This window comes from Pipistrellus hanaki (assembly GCF_964339955.1).
Source record: "Pipistrellus hanaki genome assembly, chromosome: 7".
NCBI lineage: Eukaryota > Metazoa > Chordata > Mammalia > Chiroptera > Vespertilionidae > Pipistrellus > Pipistrellus hanaki.
The window spans coordinates 72,705,541-72,728,417 of record NC_140509.1 but is presented as its reverse complement, the minus strand read 5'-3'; the positions used below and the strand labels follow the sequence as shown (position 1 = coordinate 72,728,417).

The 22,877-nt window shown below is 37.3% G+C and overlaps 1 protein-coding gene across 2 annotated transcripts in view; it reads right to left on the bottom strand.

The window, feature by feature from the left end:
* The window catches only part of THEMIS (thymocyte selection associated), a 133,062-nt gene that overhangs the window by 7,469 nt on the left and 102,716 nt on the right, over positions 1-22,877 (bottom strand). For both annotated transcript variants that reach the window (XM_084889639.1, XM_084889640.1), the window contains one exon: positions 5,570-5,723. In XM_084889639.1, coding sequence (XP_084745765.1) covers positions 5,570-5,723 — 154 coding nt within the window. The remainder of the gene's footprint in view (positions 1-5,569; positions 5,724-22,877) is intronic.

Here is a 22,877-nt window from a genome sequence, read left to right as displayed (position 1 = left end):
TTTAAGACCTGAAAGATATATTTCCTCACTTCTCTAATAGGTTCCTTCATAAATCAATACGATGCACGGTTAATATTATGCCATAACAACTAATATACAGTAAGTGCTAAACAAAGGTTGTTGATGGAGCTCTGTAATAATGATAATTTTTTTAGTGTCTACTCTATGCCAGCCTCATTACACAATTTCATGTGAGGAAAATATTTCTATCCTCATTTTACAGACCTGGAAACCAAATCACGGAGAAATGTGACAGCTCAGTCTTGGGTCTGCCTGGTTGCAAAGCCTGCACATTTCCCTCTATTCCTCACTATCTCACAGACTGCTTCCCCAGTGGCTAATGTTCTATCCAGCCACAGATCGAGGAGAGAATGGAGTGAAAAGAATAGACAAGACAAAGTTTGCTTTGCCCGGAGAACTGTTTTTCCCTTTCAATATGGTATATGGTTTTGCTTTTATAATTAACATTCTGCTGATGAGAACTCCCACTGGTGAAGGCTGAGGAGTCAGATTTTCCATGAAGAGCAAGCACTGCAGGAAATAAATTAATCTCCAGGGAAGACGAGGGGCAAGGCTGTCAGTATGCACACAACTGCCTAATAGGAAATGATATTTCAGAATTGTTCAAAGAATTTGAAATGACTGCGGGTTCTCCTTCCAGCATATTCTCAAACATTTAAGTCTTCTGAGAAGAGGGAAAGAAGTTGCTATAAAATGAAGAGCAGTCTTATAACATTTTACTTCAGGCTGTCAGTAGTTCCAAAATTTAGATAGTATTCCCTGGAAATACAAGGGCAATTCTACTGGTGTCATTATTTTATTTATATTATGAAAACACAGCATTGATGTTAAATGGAAATATAAAAAATATACCAGATTTTTGGATTACTAGTTTGAAATGATCCACAATGTTAAATAACAGGTTTTCTGGGCTGGAATCAAAGAAATTATTGTGCTTAAAATTACACACTGCTCAGAAAAACACTAATTGCTGAATTGTTTCTTAAAATTGAGAGACAAGACTATATTTTATGATATCTAAAGTACTGCCTTTTGCCAAAACTGGTTTAGCTCAGTGGATAGAGTGTCGGCCTGTGGACTTAAGGGTCCCAGGTTCGATTCTGGTCAAGGGCATGTACCTTAGTTGTGGGCACATCCCCAGTAGAGGGTGTACATGAGGCAGCTGATGGATGTTTCTCTCTCATCGATGTTTCTAACTCTCTATCTCTCTCCCTTCCTCTCTGTAAAAAATCAGTAAGATATATTTTAAAAAATAAAGCACTACCTCTTTAGAGCATACATTCAATCATTTGGCTAAGGTCTTTAATACAAAATCCTCACTTCGTCTAATTCTCATAATAATCTTGATGGGGAACTGCCTTGTGTTTTGTTTCCCATCATAGAAGTGAAATCTGAAATTTAGCATTAGGATTAATTGAAAACTCAGTATAAAGACTTCTTTGTTTTCCTGTAGATCCATTTATTTCTAGGTCCCTCCTTGACTTCAGTGGAGTTTTTCCATGGAGCGCCTTTCCCTTCACCTGACTAATTTACCACAGTAAGTGTGTTCACAGATGTGGGATCATCTCCACGTGAGCCTTACATAGAGATGAGCAACAGCTGCATCACTCTGTGATATCAGAAGAGGCCATACAAGCAACACTTTAAGAACTGATGGGGCATAAAAATGACCTGGCACACGTCCTATTTTGGTGAGGAAAATATAACTCAGAAAAGTGAAATATTTTGTGGAAGGTCACCCATCTAGTTTGTGCAGAGCTGGGACTAGACCTTAGAGTAGCTGTGTTCTAGTTTCTCACCTAGGGTTCTCACTACTTGGAAAGTCTAATTTATGGAGGATGAGTCTTGAGTTTAGCTTAAAGATGTAGGAATAATTAGAACATAGTTGTAGCTTCAAAAGAAAGGAAGTTCCATTAGAGAATGTTGATTAGGAAAGTATAAAATTTGTTCAGTAGAGAACATTTATGTAGAGCAAAACCAAATAGGCATATTTTAAAAGATTTAGCATCCTGTTGAGCAAGTCAGATCACCAGAAGCAACCACTGCATTAGTGAGTGGCCTACATGATAATAACATCCTCCTCACAACTGACTGCTAATCCTCTGATACCAAAGGACTGCTCGTGGCTAAAGGAAGTCACCTTGCCCACAGCCATGCCCCTTCCTCAGGGGCATCTGCATCCAATGACAGACTGAATCAGGAGCTATAAAGGCCTGGCCCCCTCACCCCAGCACAGGACAACTCTGAAGAGCCATGCCAGTTCCAGAGCGCCCAGTGGGATCAGCTGAGGTCTTTAGTGTGACTTCACTATCTTTTAACTTTACCTGTACCTAGGTCTGCTTTAGTTCCTCTGCCTTTTGTGTTGTTTTTGAGAGCTCTCCTCAATAAGTTTTCACATGCACGTTTACCCTGGGAACAGGCCATGCAACAAATTGTTTAAAACAAACATCTGCACTTAACACACGTCACCTAGCAAGAATGGCACAGGTGGCCGAAACTGGTTTGGCTCAGTGGATAGAACCTCAACCTTTGGACTGAAGGGTCTTAGGTTCAATTCCGGTCAAGGGCATGTACCTTGGTTGTGGGCACATCCCCAATGGGGGGTGTGCAGGAGGTAACTGATCAATATTTCTCTCTCATGGATGTTTCTAGCTTTCTATCCCTTTCCCTTCCTCTCTGTAAAAAAAAAATAAATAAATAATAAAATATATATATGTCACTGGTGAAGCCTCTGCTCTCCCTGTCTCAGAGCGCAGATGTAAGATGGGAAAGGGGAAAAGGGGTCCATTAGGATATTTTGGGGCCTCCTGGTCTCTGCACAATTACAGTGTTTCTTGTTCACTCAGAGGAATCAGTGTCCCATCTCCAGAAGATATGTAATCCCATTTCATGCCCAAAGGATCCATAGAGGCCATGAAATTCCCAATGGGATACGGTTCTCAAAGGGAAATAATACAGATAGAAACTGATAGACGGCAAGAGCCACAGGAGGAGGTCTTAACCAGCACCTTGCAGAACATATTGCCAGGAAGCGAAGTTTTTCTTAGCCATCAACTCATAAAGATGCTGAAGTTAGTTAAAATAGCTAGGATTCTATTGGAGTTTATGGTGTTCTATACCAACTTTAACCTATTTTATCCAATGCAGCTTTTGAAAGAGCTTATGGTGTAGCACTGTTATTAACCCAATTTTACAAATAAAGAGATGGCGACACTAACAAATTGCTTGTGGTACACAGCTAGCGAGTGGGACAGACAAGATTTAATCCCAGCAGTCTGAGTTCAGACTCCAAAGGTTAACCACTTAATCATCCTACTTTCAGAGAACTGTTCTCTTAGTAATTTATGAACAAAATAACCTGCAGACTTAATAACAGTGCTCCTAAAATAAAACATGGGCATCGCCAAGCAACCAGAGTGAATGAAGGACCCACTGAGGGAGGTCATCCAGGCGGTCTGGGGAGTCATTTCCATCAGAGTCCTAGTGACAGGGGATAGGGCTGACTGGGGCATATATACTTTGCTGTCCTCCTGGCTGCAACAGCCAAACTCTCGTTGACACACGTGCATTGGCCGTAAAACACCCAGGTATTTACATTCAATTCCAAAATAAGGAATTCCCATTAGAGAAATTATTAGATACACATTCTAAGTGGTTCCACTTCACCTGTCTGGCAGAAAAAGACATAGGTGTCCAGAAGGAGTAAAACTACAGAAGCAGAAACGCTGTCTTAATAAGGCTTTTTTTTTTTTTTCTTTGTTTTTTTTTCTATGCTTATAAAGATTCTAAAACTGGCACTCTCACCAGAGGCAGTTTAGGAAATGACTGACTTGTGTCTAAGTAGTAAAAAGAGAGGAAAGCTCAGAAAGGATGCCATTTGCCCATCTGAACTTCACAGTGGTAACTCTTCAAAGATAAGAATTCATTCCAAGTCTGGTAAATGCTCAGTAGAGAGACAATGAGTCTTTCTATTTTAAACCAAGAAAAACAGACTATATTACATGAGATAAATGACATTTGAAGAATAATATTCCTGCTTTACTTAACTTTTGCGTTTTCACATATGGAATCATCACACCACTCTAGTTCATAATGGAGACCGACTCTGTAATGTATTGTGATTACAAATGGGATAGCAAATGAAAATATTGCCCAGATGAGCATACTAAATGATTTCTGGGGGGAAAAATGCATGTTGAGATTACCTAACCTAAGTAAGAGTTCATTTTACTCTCTTGAATAAAATTAGACAGTCTTGCCTAGAACCTATAACTTAATTCAAGGACATTGTCCCTTAAATTGTCTCTTGCAGGCAGTGTGTTTGAGGCAGGGGCTGCCCTGATCTGTGATATACTCTGAACTATTCATTCAGGCTGCAAAGCGGGGGCTGCCATGCCCTATTCCAGGAAGATGCACACACAGTGATAGGTCAGACAAGTTTTCCTATAACTTAAACAGAAGCTTTGATCCCAGGAATGTGTTATCTGGTAATTTTTAGGACCCATCATCTTAGGGGGGAAATATAGTTTCCTATAAATGAATAATGGCTTGAGACTCAGCAGACTGCAGCAATTTTCACTGTAGTAGCTGTTTCTTGTCTAGTTGTACTTGGTTAGTATTTGAAACTTGGAGGAATGGCAATATGCATGGTTTTCAAAGCTCTTTACAGAATTTCATTTTTATCACCTGAAGAGAGTCAATGAAAAGGTAATAAGAAAAGCTCCATGGGGTATTTTTATGGGAGTGTCAGAAGCCAGTAAGCTAACTACATGAAAGAACAGATTGTACAGAGTTTCAGCAGCAACACTGCAGAGACTTCTTATCTAGTAGTGTGACTTTTACATGCCCTTGGAGGGAGAAAGAGCGCTCACTACAAAACCAGATAAGGAGGGAGAAGAAACAAACCATATGCTTAAGAATAATTACAGTTTCATTTTTCTTACAAACTGCAGTGTAAAGTTTCAAAGATAACGTGTAATAGATATTGAGCTGCTTTGGTGTGCCTAAAATAATTCCCTGGCTAACTCATCTCAGGTTTGCACAATATGGAAGTTAGTCTGGGTGGCTTAATTGAATGCTATCCCCGACTCCACACATCCATTTGCTCCTGTTCTGCTTTCACTAGAGGTGAAAACTATCAGATCAACTTTTCTATAAAGCAATCTATGATATTTCAAGTCTGTACTAGATTACTTAGCTAAAGATTTTTTAAACGGAAACATTGCAATTATGTTAACCTCACCTCAAGACATTAATCCTTCTTAATCCTATCAAAAATTTAAAAATGTCACGATAATACAAGCAGTCTTAGGATAAAGTACTTCCATGGCCATGTAAGTGAGAAAAATCTAATGAAAAACAATGAAGAGACCTAGCATTAGGGTGAGTGTTCAATATTATGCTGCACTTAAAACTATATTTCAATGAGATTTGCAGGTCAGACAGTCACTATGTCTGAATTATATATTCCAAAATTAACGTAGTAAGAATCTGTATATTGTGCATTTGTCATGTAGGTGGTCAAAACCCACATCATGTGGCTAATGACCTGTGGTTCCATCGGTGCCTGCTACTGCCGTTGCTCCACTCTTGCTTCTCTCTTTCTCCAGATCAGCCAAAGCATTTTGACAACCAACTGGTACTTTTGAATCCAGGCCATCTTGATGGGAATGAAGTTTCTTGGATATATCTACATGGAGACTCTGAAATGAGAGAGGCCAGAGTGATTGATTTTACAAGTAAATTATCAGTTCAAAATAAATGCTTCCCAGGGATATGACAAGGGTAAACATTTATCAAATGGCAAGTTATTTCTTATATCTGGAACAGAACATTCTATGTGTCAAAGGGAGTTACAAATTACATTTTCATCCATATATTTTGGTAACCTAGGTGTGGAAGTTTTGTGGCACTCGAAGTGACTAGAATAAGAAGTCATCTCAGACGTGGAAAGTCATTTCCAAAGGCCATTTGTATATATTACCTTCTTCTTGTGAATCTTACATTCTTCATGTAGACTATTTTTTCTCAAAATTTTTTTATCCCTATAGTAAATAATCCTGCATTTCATTATATATTGCATAACTGCACACTGTATAATGAAGAGATTTCACTTCTGTATTATTGTTATTCTTTCTATAAAACAAATCATAACATCTGCCTAAAAATAAATCACACTTGTATCAGTATTATGCAAACTTGACAAAGTTCTTCCAGTCAATTTAAATATAAGAATTCATCATAACAATGATTAATTAAAGTGTAACAGCAATAAACCCAAAAACTCATCTCACATATGAGATGGCATTCAGTGTTTGATGTTGTACTAGTATGTTGTATACTTCAAAGGAATCATCAAATAGGAACCAAAATTAAAGACCTAAAAAGAAAGTGAACCTTCAGCATTATGTTTCATACTCAAATTCCAACTAGACATTTTTCAGTTTGAATGTGATTACAAAATATTCAAAGATTCACAAAGTCATAATTACCCGTTTTGGGTTATCCGCATAGCCATGTTGATTTACCAAAGGATGGCATAATGAACAACTTTTCTCAAGTTCCTCCTACAGATTGTGTATAGCATTAAATTCATTAAAAATTTCATTGAAAGCTTGAATCAAAGGCTTTAAAGATTGGAAAAGACCATTAAGAAAATTAGGGTCCAGCATAATTACATGATTCACCCAAATTAACAAAATCAACAGTGCTGAGCTTTTGGGATATGTCTCCTGACCCTTAGTCCAATGCTCCTGGTACTTTTCTATAACCCAATCATTCATATATTCATTCAGTGTGGTGGGTGGTTACTGTTATGGCCCCAATTCTTTACCATTCTATGTATCCAGGCCCTGCCCTTGTCATTTTTTTTTTTTTTTCAGTGCTCTCATACTTTGACTTTTGACTTGTCCATGTGACTTCTTCTGGACCCGGAGAATATTGATACGTTAACACAGAGACTTGAAAGATGTTTGCATAATTGTTTTTTCTCGTTCTTATTCTTCCACGATGCCATAAGAACATGCCTAGACCAGCCTGCTGTATGCTGACCAGGACAGAGAGCAGACTCCGGTTATCCCAGTCATCCAAGATGAGACAATCACAGCCAGAGGACCCCAGGCATTTGGGCAAATCCAGCCTAGGTCAGCTGAACTCCATAGCCTCATGAACTAAATAACTGTTTTTGGACGTATGCCATTAAATCTTTTTGGTGAGTAAGGAGCACTGTGTGGCAATAGATAATGAGAACATCAACAGCCATCCTATCTAATAAAAGGGTAATATGCAAATTAACCATCACAATGTCACAAAGATGGCAGTGCCCATAGCCACAAGATGGTGGCGCCGTCCTCTCAGCCCTGCTGGAGTCCCCCAGTCCTGGGGAGGGGGAGGCGGCCAACCACAGGCCCGGAGAGGAGAAGGCGGGCCCACCTCCAAAAGCAGCAGCATGGGTCCCTCCCACCTCCCACAGAACTGGTGCGGGTCCATCCTGGCTACTGTGGAAGCAGCATGGCTCCCTGCGCCGTGCTGTGGTTCCCACCCGCTCCTGCAGAAGCAGTAGGCGGCCTACTGCACATGATAACGCGCAAATGGGCTACTAGTTTATCTATATTACCCCAGATACTGGCTGCAGGGTGAAAATACAAATAGCAGTCACATAGTCCTCAAGCTCTAAATCTCTCAAACAGAATTTCTTAAATTATTTAAGCAGAGAATTACAATTGGTAAATAATTCTCCAATTCCTTTTCTAATGACAAAGGAAGGGATCCTGGTGCCACTTCCAGTGACAATTCAAGTCCGAGTTTGAGTGTTGGTATTTCCTGGAACCAAACAACTACTCTAGTTTACACTTGACTCCTCTACAGCCCACAAAAAAGTAAGTCCTTTGCTCACCGTGAGTTTATAAATTTATTGCCAGGCCTTCTCTAAATTCACCAGACCTCCAGGCTCTTTTCCCTTCTTTCTCTATGCAGCATCCATCCTACTTCTCAAACCAGACATCAGACATTACTTGTTATCTCTCTGCAGCATTTAGCATGTCTTGCCACTCCCTTTCCTGTTTCTGGTGTCCGTCTTACCTCTCTGACTACTCATTCTTGGTTTCCATTGACTGGTGTTTCTCAAGGTTTTGTTATTGATCTAATTATTTTTATTAACCATCTCTAAAAAAATTCCAACAATTATATGGCTTAATTTACCAACTATATGTTATAACTCAGGGGAAGGGCCAGATTTATGAAACAAGATGAGGCAGAGCTTGTATAACATGATAAGCATTCTGGACTCCAACTCTAATGTCCTTTATTTAGTTCTACAATTCCACCATTCTTCCTTCCTGATGTAAGGCGTGGCTGTTCCATTTACCTAGAACATTATCACAAACTTAAGACTTTCTTCAAGGTTGCCCTTACCATGTAGAGTTTAGCCAGAACCTTTGTTGTCTAGTATCTGAACACCTTGTCCTTGTATTGCAAAGCAGTTTTCACAAATACAATGAAATAACACCTGGATTAATGTTTAATGTCTCTCTGGTTAAAAATATAAATCAACTAGCAAAAGGATTATATCTGTTGTATTCAATGTTCTCAGTCCTTATCTCAGTATTTTAAATATAGTAGGTATCAAATAACTACATCCTATATAATAAAAAGCTAATATGCAAATTGACTGAATGATGGGACATTCAGTCAATGGTTGCTGTGATGTGTACTGACCACCAGAGAGCAGACACTCAATTAGGAGCTGCTCCCTAGTGGTCAATGTGCTTCCACAAAGGGAGCATTATTCAGCCAGAAGTCAGGTTCATGGCTGGTGAGCACAGCAGCAGTGGTGAGAACCTCTCCTTCTTCATTGGAAGTTGGACATCCCCAAGTGCTTCTGGACTGTGAGAGGGTGCAGGCCAGGCTGAGGAACCACCCGCTCCAATGCATAAATTTTGTGCACTGGTCCTCTAGGATTAACTAAATGGAGAAATGCTTGAATAATATAGACTCAAGTTTTACAACTTTTTCTTTGTCTAGTTTATTAATGGCTATTACATGTTCATATATTAAGAGTGATATCCAGTCACTAACAGTAGTCCTTATTATATAGTAGAAAGGCACACATATTTGAACTTATTTTAGTCATTAAAATACATATTGAAAATCTATGTTTTTAAAAAAACTCTTTGATACAATTGTTGCAAATACTATAGTCATATAATATTCCATGTATGTCTCTGGTTCAAGTCAGATTAGTCTCTATATATTGAAATTATAAATCAAAGAATGGTTATATAAGGGAAAGTGAGGTACTGAGAAATGAGTATGTACATACAGTTGTTCTATCTTACTGAGGCACAAGATTGTGGCCTGACAATAATGAAAGAAATAAAATTCTATGTCAGGCACTGCTATAAGATGTCAAGCCTTCAACTTGAAGATCAGGTACAGAGGAAAATGAGAAAAATAAAATGTGTGCAAAGAATACAGAAGAACACCAATAAATTTGAGCTGGCATGCATCAGGCCTTTGTAACCACGCTATAGTTGTACTTTAAAAATAAATCCTGTTTATTTTGTATATTTCCATTTAACTTGTCATTAGAAATGAGTCATTAGAATCCTGTCTGTTAATATAAAGCAGCTGTTAAATTATTTCTCGTGTTTTACTTGGCCTGTAGTTTGCATACAGCTTTTAGTGTTCCTGCTGAAAACAATGATTCAATTATAAGGTACTGAGTATTTTTCTCATGAACAAAGAAAGGAACAAATAAACATTACCATAAAATAAGATGTTCATGAAAAAAATTAGAAGATTTCTTCAGATCCATCATTCATCTCATACCTAAAGCTAAGTTGTTGGATAAACATCATCATTTTTCAAACCGTTCAATGAGATTCCCAGTGCATGATTATATCCACTTGTGACCCTTCACCCCAAGGGGAAAGAAAGCTTGCCTCTCCTTAGAAAGCCACATACAGCCTATCTTGGCCCAAGGACTAAATATCATTCACATTTAAAACAATATGAAGTATCCTAGATAACATACTTAACTTTATACTTTGTACTTAATTTTAACTTTGTAAAAAATCACTCAATCTCCTTAAAGACTAAAAACTACCTCTTCTCTGCTTATATAAAAAACTGCTCCTTTCATGCCTGTACTTTTCATTTTATAAGAAAAGTAAATTCAAGTGATGTTTGGGAAGAAATTTCTCAGTAACTTTCTTCTTCAGATTTAAATTCTACTTGAATCAAGAACAACAGAAACAGAAATTAAAAAACTACATATTAAAATATTAAACCATAAGAAATATAGGTTTGCGATGCACATCAAATTATCATTCCGGGAGACCATGTAACCCTCCATGTAATCTGTCTTCTAATGTGTGTGTGTGTGTGTGTGTGTGTGTGTGTGTGTGAGTGTGTTCTCTTTTTGTTTGTTATATGGCTGTGTCACTGTAAATACTTTATAAGATTATCAAGGGTTTAAAAAAATCTCATAATATTCTCATTCTGCATTATAAATAGAGGCAAATGTTGTTTTTTTCTTGAAGAAAATGTTTAAACAAGCAAGAATGTGAAATGAAAAAATAATCTAAAGTTGATCATCCATAAAAACAGGCGTCTCTTTCAGATGGTTATCTAATTTTTATACAATTATCTATCTATACTCATAAACTGTCTGTTCTGCACAGAATGTTCTTTATACCAATTGAAAAGACATGATGCTGAGATTGTTCCACCCAGTCCTAAAGACAAGCTGTCATTGCATCGTCCCTGTCCCTTGCAGCCTGAGGTTGTTTGCAGAAAGGTTGCCCAAGCCTATAATTGGCAGGCCTTATATTATGGGCTCCTCAGAAGCACATTTTTATCTCTCTCACTTCTCCTAAAACTTTACACTGTGATCCTCCCTGGAGAGACTCCTTGGTGGAATCACTTTCTCCTCTGGGCCAACACTCTTCACCTCTTGACCATGTACACCTTCTTCTTCAAAGAGGATCATGCTGGCTGGGTTTTGAGCTGGCAGTTGATTGGGGGCCTCAGCAGCATTTACAGGTGCACGCTTGTGATTTGACATTTAGACACTCTTGGGCCCAATTGTAGTTGAGAGATGAGACAATCTCTCTCTCCTCTCCTGCTCCAAGTACCACCAGAAGTTCAGATGTTTAAAAGAATTGAGGTTTTCTATCTGCCCTGTCCATTCCCTTGGGTTGGAGAAGAAGCAATTGACCCAGAGGATGGGAAATGCCTGTGTCTGCTTCCCAAATTGTCCTGATAAAAGATATCAACTTTCTGTCCCAATTCTTTAAAGATTTCCTCTATCTGCTGGACTTGCTAGGACCAGGCCCAAGAAGAAACATCCTTGTTGGAACTATGATTAGAGATCTTAACAAGCAGTATATGAATGATCTTAACATGCTCTTTGGGAAAGAAATCCTTCATATACTATTGAGAGGACTTTATACCTTTATATTCAAACACATGTTTCAAGGACATGTTGTGTATTAAAGGAAGAGTCTTACTGTACCCAAATAGTTCAGTTGTATCTTCCTCTGTTTCTCCTACTGCAACTAGGAACTAAACAATTTATCATCTAGAAGTCCTACCTACCATCCTGATTTGATGTTGATTTGACTACCCTTTTTCCTATTATTAGGAAAAAATAATATTCTAGCTCCTGGATATAGGAAGAACTCAATATAATCACACAATTTTTTTGACAAAACAAATTTAAAAATTTGTCTCAGAGTACTCATGGTAGAGAAGCTCTTCACACCTTTTGCCAAGCTCAACTCAATCTGCTTTTAGCTACTCTTATCTCTATAAATTTAGCCAAAGATAAAACGGACACTTGAGCCAACGCTTAACCAATATATTTGCATTTAAAAACGCAACCAGAATGCACAGCTAATCTCTACCATTGTTATTCTTGAGAAGGTCAACAGGCAGTCTGGCTGCCCTCAAAGATGTCAGTGCTGTCACTGGACCAGCATGCAGAGGGGTTGCTATGTTAAAGATGCTGTAACAAGTGCATCGCCTTCAAAATACCAAAACTGGTTCATTTATAGAGTTGGTATTGTGAAGACTCTTTGTGTATCAATAAGCCTTCTTTTACTTTATTTTGCCCCCTTGTAAATCTTAAAATTATTAATTCACATGGACGGTACTGTTGTAACTTCCACAGTTCCAATTTTAATTGGAAAATTGTAACTGTTTTTGTGAGGTTCAACCTGTGGCCAAAGGGCAGGAAAATTAATCTTAGTTTAAATTATAGAAATAGAAATTACAGTAAAATAAACTCTAAGACACATTTTCTGTTTAGATTAGCTTTTAGTGAAATTAGTCTTGAATCAGTGGACATATGCATAGCATTTGGAAACTGTTCAGCAGAGCAACTCTTGCTGCAGATGGCAGATGGGAACTGCAGTGTACCATATAACAGTTCTGTATCTAGAAAAAATATTCTAAATTCGTTCCTTAAAAATTACATTTGAAATTATTTTAAGCTGGGTATTAACACAGAAACTTTCACATGAGTCTTTGAAAGGTATCCATCCTGGCAACCTGATTTGAAACATTGCTATATTATTATATTATTTGAGCTAGAAACCATTTTTAATGAGTAGGATTCATCTCAGTATTTCTTCGAGCTTTCATATTATGTGAAATGTTAAGTGGCCTTCTTGCCACCAAAGTGTTGCTAAAATTAAAAAGCTCATGCTATTGTGAACAAGTACCCAACATAGGATGTAGTCTTTGAAGGCTGCTTCCCACCTCCTTTTTTACCTCAACATTTTTTTTGAAACCCTCGCCCATGAAGGCTGCCTTTCTGGCTGCTTCCTGCATACCCACCTTACTGGGATATTTACCTCAGAGCATCTGGTTTCTGTTCCTACCACTTTATGAAGCATTGTCTGGCACCACCATCCAAAAGGGGCTCTAAATGTCTATAGAATGACCCTACCGTCATCTCTGGGATCCTCCCCTGCACAGAGAGCATTTTCTCATGATGCCCTCCCCATCTCATGCCCATCTTTGTCATCCCTCTACCAGCATGACATCAGAGGCTCTTATGGTTTACATCTAGATGAACATTTTTTTTTCTACTCTTTTTCACGCTCCTGTAAGTACAATCAGAACGTGGATCTCATTGTCCCTCAAAATGTCTCCATCATCAATATCTTGGATTCTAAGACTTTCCTCTGTGCTTACACTTACTAACACTGTTCTTCCCTCTCAGTCTTCAATTCATTTCTGCCTATCAGCTCTTCCTTGTCTCACCTATTGTTTTTTTTTTAACCTATAGATTCCTTATAACCAACTTGTTAACAATTTCCCCACTTTCCATTCTACTTTCTTTGCCAGTCCCTAAAAAATCACTTTCAGTTTTCTCACCTTCCAAAAGTAAGGTAAATAATAATAATAAAATAATAATATTATTTCACTGCTGGTAAAATAACAGTAATAATGGTAAAAAACAATAATAGTAATAAAGTAAACAGTCTTGTAATTTTACTGATTTGACTCTGACATAAATTCATGTTGATTGTAGGTATCCAGGTCCTCAACCTTGCTCAGTTATCAGAGGATCTCTGCTTCAGTATCTTGTGAGGGATTCGGATAAGATATTTCAAATCTTTTTCTATTTTATCTATCTCATAATTGCAACCTGGTATTCCTCAATTTTAGGAAGTTAGGTAATCACTTAGTTCATTGATAGTGTGGCCTTAGGAAATCAATTTCCACAGCTGTCTTTGTCTTTTCTTGATCTCTCACCTATCTTACAAAATGCCCCACCCTCCTCCTCCTCCTTTGACTGTGATACTTTCCCTCCCACTTTCCTATTGACTTACTTAATCAATTGTTCTGCCTACGCCTAGTGCAGTCTCTGCCTCTCCCTCTCCCTCGCCTTGTTCATTTTCTGCCAAGCTTTAGTAAGAGTGATCTGTTCTCCCCGCTCGTTTTCCTTTCCTCCCACTGCCTTATTATTGGGGTATTTACTGCATAGCATCTGGTTTCTGTTCCTACCACTTGACTAAAAATATTTTCACCAATAACTTTCTAATCATCAGTCATAAATCCCATGGCTTTTTCTCAGACCTCATAGTTCCTGAGCTTTCTGCTGCAAAAAAAAACCTCTGTTAACCATTTCATCATTTAAAAAAATAATAATTTCCCCCTCAGTTTCCAGTAAGACTGTACCATTGTTCTATCTTTCTCATTTTTAAAATACATTTTTAATGATTTCAGAGATGAAGAAAGAGATAGAAATATCAATAATGAGAGAGAATCACTGATCAACTGTCGCACACTGGGGCTTGAGCCCACCACCTGGGCATGTGCTCTGACCAGGAATTGAACTGTGACCTCCTGGTTCATAGGTTAATGCTCAACCACTGAGTCATGCCAGCTGGGCCTTTTTCTATCTCCTGAATTGTCCTTCACTCATCTTCTTTACCATCTTTTTCCTTTCCTTCCGACCTCTAAACCAGTGATCTCTAAACTATTCTGATTGTAACCTCTTAACAATTAAAATTTTAAGCATGAACCACAAATGTGATACATACATATGTACATTTACTCTACTAAGATACCATGCACATTATAGAACAAATCTAAAGTAGAAACATTAAAATAAATTTAAAATATTTTAAATAAAATTTTATTTTGGATATTAATAATACTGAGAAAAATGGTTGAATAGTTTTCATTACTTTTTAAATCTTGATTTAACACTTTGTGGTACAGAAATCCAGTTGTTCGCTTCATAATTCAGTTGACTCATATATTGAGCTTTAATAATTGTCATCACTAAAACATGCTGCTTCACAAAGACACATGGATGCAAATGGAAAAATAAAAGTATGTTGCTAATTGCTATCAGTCATGATACAATAATGTCTGCGAATTTAGCAAAGCCATTGAAATTGGCTAGGAAATTCCTATCCTCCCTGATGTCAAACTATGTTTAAATACTAAACAGATTTGACTTAGTAGTTAATTAATATTTAACTATTGCATTTAAAGCCCACGGAAATTCTGTGGAAGATTTTATGAATGGTTAGAAATTGTGTTTCCTAGAGTTTAAAGTTTTCAAGATGAGAGGTTTTATAGGTTGTACTATATACATTGAATTGTTTTCTGAAATAAAAAGCACATTACATTATAGCTATTTCATAACAATCCATTTTCAAATGCTCTATACAGAATGATTCTTTTATTGTAATTACTTCTGCCCCTTTTAATTTAAGGGGCCAACTCAAGTGTTTATGTGTGAGTTTCTCTAGGCAGCAGACTACTGACAGGCACTTATTATGGACTAGTAGGCACATTTGAACACTCACCCTTTTAAATAAAATAAATACCAGCAACAATATTAGTACATCTTTAATTTTTCTGAAAAATGACTTGTCATAAAATATTCAGTAAATCTTTATGTGGCACAAAAGAGAGCCACAGTCACTTCCCATCTCCAAAGTGTCACGAGGAATCTGCACTTTTGTTTTACACTTTTTCTATAAATGAAACATCCTATCTAATAAAAGAGTAATATGCAAATTGACCATTACTCCAACACACAAGATGGCTGCCCCCATGTAGTCTAAGATGGCTGCCCCCATGTGGACATAAGATGGTCACGACAAGATTTGCAGCAGGGGAGAGCAGTTGGGAGGGACCAGGCCTGCAGGGGAGGGCAGTTAGGGGCAATCAGGCTGGCAGGGGATCAGTTAGGCATCAATCAGGCTGGCAGGTGAGTGGTTAGGGGGTGATCAGGCTGGCAGGCAGAAGCGGTTAGGGGCAATCAGGAAGGCAGGTAGGCGAGCAGTTGGGAAACAGCAGTCCTGGATTGTGAGAGGGATGTCCAATTGTCCATTTAGGCCCAATCCTACTGGACATCCCTCGAGGGGCCCAGATTGGAAAAGGTACAGGCTGGGCTGAATTTCGTGCACTAGGCCTCTAGTATTCAAAACATTCAGAACTCTGTAAACTTCTGGCAACTATTTATTTGCAATAACTTGCCCATCATAATACTGGGAATATATTTTATATGTAGATCAATTTTCCTAAGCTTCCTTGAGGATCACTTTTTAAAATTCTAGACAATGCAGCTGCTATAGAGTAGTTGCACTTATTCACTTTATCCATAAAGTAATGCTTTCACTAAATAAGTCATCAAAGAAGAGGAAAATGGCTTCTTCAATGCATTAAACTTTTTTCTTGGGTTTCATTATTAAAACACAATCTCACAAATATAATAACATATATGCCAAGAAAAAACTGAACTCTATGCAACTTTATAGAAAATCTCTCTCACTGGAGTCACTTGTTCATTCAAATAATGACAACAGCTAACATTTATTTTGTGCCTACCAAGTGTCTATGGCTATTTCGTATATTATCATGTTGAAATCTGCAATTTTTAAAACAACTTCCAAGAGTATTTTCATAAAAAAGAAATGATTTTAGTTTGTCAGCACATTACTTCTTTGTATTAACTTGTCCATTTTTAGGAAGTCAGTTTACTCCATAATATGTTGTTTTTTTCTGTATTACTGTAAAAAAAAAAAAAACCCACTCAAAAACATTGTTAACTTTAGTAAATTTTAAGTGTAATGAAGTAGTGACTTGAGTATAACATATTTAAAAGCAGTACTGAAAAACTATAGACAATTGTTTTCATATTTTTGTTGCTTAGCTTTAAAATAGATTATTTATCACAATGGCTTCATTTTCTCAGTTATTAATATCACATAATACAGTATAAAAATAAGATAAAGTTCTCTCTGTGTGTCTGTAAGTCTTCATTTCAATCTTGCTAATTTCAAATTTTTGGCTGACATCTTGAAGGACATGATTCATTATCTTTTTTTCTTTCTCTCTCTTTCTAATATGGCTGATGGAGCAATACTAGAAGTGTGAAAATTCTCAGTTCTACTTTTAAAAATATCACTCAGTTGTCCTTTGCTTTTATCAATAGTACATTTTAATAAATTTACTTACTGAAGTATGAAATGCTTTTAGAAAAATGCACAAATAATAAGAACAGCTCAATGACTTGATACAATTGAATGCACCTATGTAACTACTACCCATATCTGAAAATAGAATATTAATATGCCTCCCCCCCGTGCCAGCAGCTTCCTCATGCTAAACACAGTCATATTTCAAATCTCTCTTCCCCAAAACCACCTGCTATTCTAACTTCTAATATCATTAGTTCTCTTTCTTGTTTGGAAACCTTTGTCAGTTGAATCACAGAGTATATTCCCTTTTGTATCTGGCTTTTTTTTTCTTTTTTAACCATAATTTTATATAATATTCCATTGTATTTATGAATACACAAAAATTATTTACTTACCCTGCTATTGAAGAATATTTTATTTTTCTAATTTTTATCTATTGCAAATAATGGTGCTATGAATATCCCTGTACACATCACTTAGTGCACATACATACATTTTTCTTTCAGTTGTATATATGCATATGTTTCTGTAGGCATGTAATTTTTGCGTCATAGGGTACGTGTATGGCCAACTTTACCAAAGTTGCTAAGATTGGATAAGGTCAGTCTTTTTATTAGTATATAACCATTCTAGTGATTCTATAATATTACCTTGCTGTGGTTTTAATTTGTATTTCCTAGGTAACTAAAGTGATTAAATAGCCCTGGCTGGTTTGGCTCAGTGGATAGAGCGTCGGCCTGCGGACTGATGGGTCCGGGGTTCAATTCCTGTCAAGGGCATGCACCTTAGTTGCGGACACATTTCCAGTGGGTTGTGCAGGAGGCAGCTGATCTATGTTTCTCTCTCATCGATGTTTCTGACTCTCTAGCCCTCTCCCTTCCTTTCTGTAAAAATCAATAAAATATATTTAAAAAAATAAAGTGATTAAATGGCTTTTCAATGTTATACTGGTAATTGTGAAGTACCTATTTTGTAAAGTAATTTTAATAGTTTTTAAAGTGTTTGCCCATTTTCTCTATAGTGCTGTCTATATTTTTGTTATTGATTGGTAAAAGTTCTTTATATATTGTGAATACAAGATCTTTTCAGTATCCCTTATTTGTGTTTTTTTTTTTTTTTCAAATAGTCTCCCCTGTTCTGTGGCTTGCCTTTTTACTCTCTTAATGGTGTCTTTAGTAATATAATATTTAATCAACAGGTTGAGTTTTTAAATTTTTAAGTAATTTTGAAAAATATTTAAAAAAATATTTGTGAGATATGGTTTTGTTTGAATTAGAAAATACAATTTTCAAACACCTTGACCAGGCTCATCAATCTGCAGCACAGTGCAACTTCCTGAAATCTAGCCCCGGGATTATACTAGTATAAACACTTTAACTGTGTATTCTTGGCAGGGGCCCAGGCAGGGGCCCAGGCTTACCAGTATCTGGAAGCAAAATCTGGATCCAGTGGCAAAAACTTCACTATGATTTAACAGTGATCATCAACAGTTGCTAACTTTATTAAAAAACAAACCAACAACAACAATAAAAACAGATGTTATGTATGTCAAGATAAAAAATAAACATGTTTATGGCATAGTCTTCCAAAAAAAAAAAAAATCTAAACCTATCAAGCTTCAAGATTTAACTATTGCCTGGCTGGTGTGGCTCTGTGGGTTGAGCATTGTCCCATGCACCAAAGGGTCGCTGGTCTGATTCCTAGATAGGGCACATGCTCAGGTTGCAGGATCAATCCCCAGTAGAGGGTGTGCATGAGATAGCAAATCGATATTTCTCTCTCATCAATGTTTCTATCTCTCTCACACTCTCCTTCCTCTCTAAACTCAATAAAAACATATTAAAAAAGATTTAACTATCAATTCAAGAAAACAAGTGGAACACCTAACAGGAAGCCCACTCACAGGCAAAACAAAGAAGAATATGTTATTCTCTGCTTTAAGAAAAACAGATAATATATGTGCAATGTGAGTCTACAGTTTCTTAAATCATTTCATCTGCCTATAGTTAAGGTTGGTGGTTAGTACTCAACTAGGATGACATAGATACATCCCCTATGGTCTCAGAGGAGGAGGGAAATATCATTTTCTCCAGAAGACTCTACTCCAGAAGCGGTAGTTTGGACAGTGTTGCAGGGAGGGGAGTGGGAAGCTCAGGAAATAAGGCTGCAATCTAACAACAAGGCTGAGCACATGAATAACACAGACTACATGGTGTGTCCAAAGTCAACACTGAGGTTCATGAGCGGTACCTCAAAGAACCAGCCCAACATCTGAACAGGTGACCCAGCACTCGGAGGCCTGTGCTGTAGACCAGAGGCACTCTGCCCTGCATGCTGAGAGCCTCTGAAAGCCCTAAAGGAGAGTCTCAGGGCCGCTCCTCTGATGTAAGGCATTCATAGGCGAGAAAGCTGTTTCTCACATGAGCAACTCTGTGTTGTCTGCTATAGGAAGTGGAATGTGGAATGTGGAGACATTTATTTAATGATAATACATGTTTCTCCTAAAAAACTGCAGGGAAATCAGCTAGCCAGGATGTGCTCTTCTTGAAGATTTTTGGGCATTAAGCCTTCAAGCATACATCAAACTACATACATTCTCGGTTAATGAACTCAGCAGCAAATCCAGTCATTTAGATCTGGACCGGCCTGGAAGAATTTGTTGGTAGACAGTAACACAGACCAGATTCTCCAATGTGGCCAAGCTCACCATCCATCATGGCATTTGCTCTTGGTTAATTATAGGGGCATAAAGAGAGAAGAGAAGGATGTTTGGATCCAGGTGCCTTTTCCACCAATATATGACATTTCACTTAATAACTAAAAATTTAGAAATGACGTTTCTTTTTTGATGTTTGAAATGGAGAGATCTTAAATTTACTGAGAGAATATTGCATATGAAATAGAGTTGACATATACACACAAACACACATACATACTACATAACATTTGAAATTCTGCAGGAAATGCTTTAACTCACACATTACTTTTAAGAGAGAAAATTTCAGAGAAAAAAGAGTAAAATTGATGATGAGGGATATTTAAGAGCTGAGTGTTTATTATATGATCTTTACAACATCAAAATCTTGCCCCAGGATTATATAAACACTTTAACTACATTAAAATCTCTATACAAGGACATAATCTGTCATTCCTGCCAAGTTGAAACTCAGCAGACAGAGAAACTATGAGATCCAATGGTAATAAACCAAACTCAAGTACAAAAGAATTAAATAACATCCTCAAAGGCAAACCAGACTGAAGTCTAGGCTAAAGGCTCACCATTTTCAGACCTATGTTCAGATTACTTTAATTACAATATTTGCCATATTATTCATTCCTCTATATTCATCTTGATCTCCTAATGTATTACATTGTCCTTATGGTAATTAGAGGGTTTATTCTAGTTTCTGAAAACTAGAAAATAATGAGTAGGGAAAACTGAAGAACCAAAATAGAATAAAAACAATACTCCTGTCCTTGAGGTTTTTCACACATCAGAGGGAAAGCAAAACAGTAGAACAAAAAAAAGGAAGGAACTTGCAAAACAATAACAACAATATGGTAACTAATTAAAACAGTGTTCAGGTGGTATTTGATTTAAAATATCATGGTGCTTTTGTTTTAAAAGTAGGTTGTAAACAAATACTTTCTCAAATACAGGGGAGCCCGTGACTGTACTTTAGTAGTGATTTTATATTGCCACCAGATGGCAGTGTTCCCTGGCTCTTCATCCCAGCTACCTTCCAGAGTCCAGCTCCTTGCGGCTGGCAAAGCAGTGGCATTATATCTATGTACTGGTTTTGAATATGGGAAATCTGCCAGGACGCCCTGGCTGTGGGATTTAAACACCTCTCATTTGAAAAGAGACTTCCATGGGCAGAGGCTTTTATTTTCTCAAGTCACCCATTTATCATCCGGACAGAGACTATTTACATAAACTGCAGGCTCAAGTTGAGCTTCTCAGGATCGCAGCTGCACCTTTGCCTGCTGTTCAGGACTCCAAGACGCTGGAAGCTGCACTAGTAAATGTTTCAGATCATTGTTTTTCTTAAGGCAGAGCTGAGTGAGAAATCTTCACATGCTGCCCGTATCTCTAGTATTCCCATCTAGTCTCCACTCCTAGAGTGTTTACTTCAAACATTTTCATCTTCCTGGCAAGGAACTATGTAAATACATTCAATTTTTACCTTCCTTATACATATGTCCTTGAGATGCTTTTGGCTAATGTGTTAGGTTTGAGAATGTTACTCTCTAACTGTGTGTGCACAAATATATCATAAACTAAGTCCAGAATGAAAGGATTATCTCAACGACCAGTGATATTTGCATTCAGGAGTAATAAGCAATTGAGAATTCCTCCACACCCTAGTGCTAGAAAACCTCAATGCATTTTTCAAACTATTTTTAATTTGTGCACTTCTAACAAATGTATATCCCTGACATGGGTCAGTATTAGTGGAATACTTTTTCGATACGAGAATTCACACAATACTAGATGCAGGTCACCCCTTCATCCTGCCCTTCCTAAAATCTGTATGCTCCCCTAAGAGGCCTATATCTCCCACACCTTTCCCTATTAAGATGGTATTTAAGCCCAAGTTCTAAAGCTTCCTCTTTAGGTTACTGTTTTCCTAGGTATCTCCAGCATATACTTGGTTCTAGTATATGTTAGTAAAAAATTTCCCCCGTTAATCTTAGCTTTACTATAAGGGTGTCAGCCTACAACTCATAAGGACAAAGGAAAATTATTTTACCCTACATTACTTACACCTAACAGAGAAAGCACAAACTATTGAACAGAACTATGAGCAACTTAACCCTGCCCTAGATTCTCAACCTCATCCCTCATCCCCACTTCACATAATGTTTGCTATATGCTGCAAATCTAGATAATTTAAACTATTTTTCAAATGCGTAATATAAAACAAGTGTTGGAATTCAGTATACATCCAAGTTAAAAAAATACTCATACTCCAGAACTAAATTCACAGTTATTCACAGAGAATGGGACTGTAACACATTTGCCCAATAATGTAGCATATGTGAATATAATCATGCACAAAAAAGCAAAATTTTCTATGGATGAAGAATTGGAGACCAAATTATTTAGATAAACAACACACAAGGAGAGCTGGTAGTATTGTCCATGCTAGTTGAAAAGTTCTGTCCTATTTCAATAGCAAAGAGTTATCCATTTTTCATATAAAAGTAGAGTATTCAATTTAGCTTCTCCACTTAAAATTCCTCTATCACTCTTATTCTGTAGCCCAAAGGATAAATTCCAGACCAAATTCTGTGACCTTTAAGATATTCTCAACCCAATTTCATGCTTCTCCTTCTACGCTCTGCTCTGTAATTCTCTGAGTATGCCCTGACTGCTTATTGTCAACTCTACATAGTGTACTCATGGCAGTCTTTCTACTTGGTCACCTTTTCAATTTTCAGGGATTCCACAATATATATATTTGATGAATTAATTAATCAATTAAGTAACTCCTAGTTGCTTTACTGACTAGGCTGTTTCTAAAATATTCACAAATGTGCATTATATCAATTTCCTAGGACTGGTGAAGCACATTTCCACAAACTGGTTAGCTTAACACAGCAAAAATCTATTGTACAAAAGTTTTGGAGGTCAGAAGTTGAAATCAAATTGTCTGCTGGACCATGTTCCCTTCAGAGGCTCTAGGGGAGAACTTTTTTTTTTTTTTTTTTTTTTTTTTGCCTCTTCCGGCTTCTGGTGGCTGTTGACAGTTCCTTGGTGTTCCTTGTCTCCTGGCTGCATCATTCCAATTTCTGCCTCCACTTCCATGATGCCCTTTTTCTCTGTGCTTTTCCCTGTGTGTCTAAACTTCCTCACTTTCTCTCTTATAAGATATGTAAAATGGCATTGAGGGTCCATTA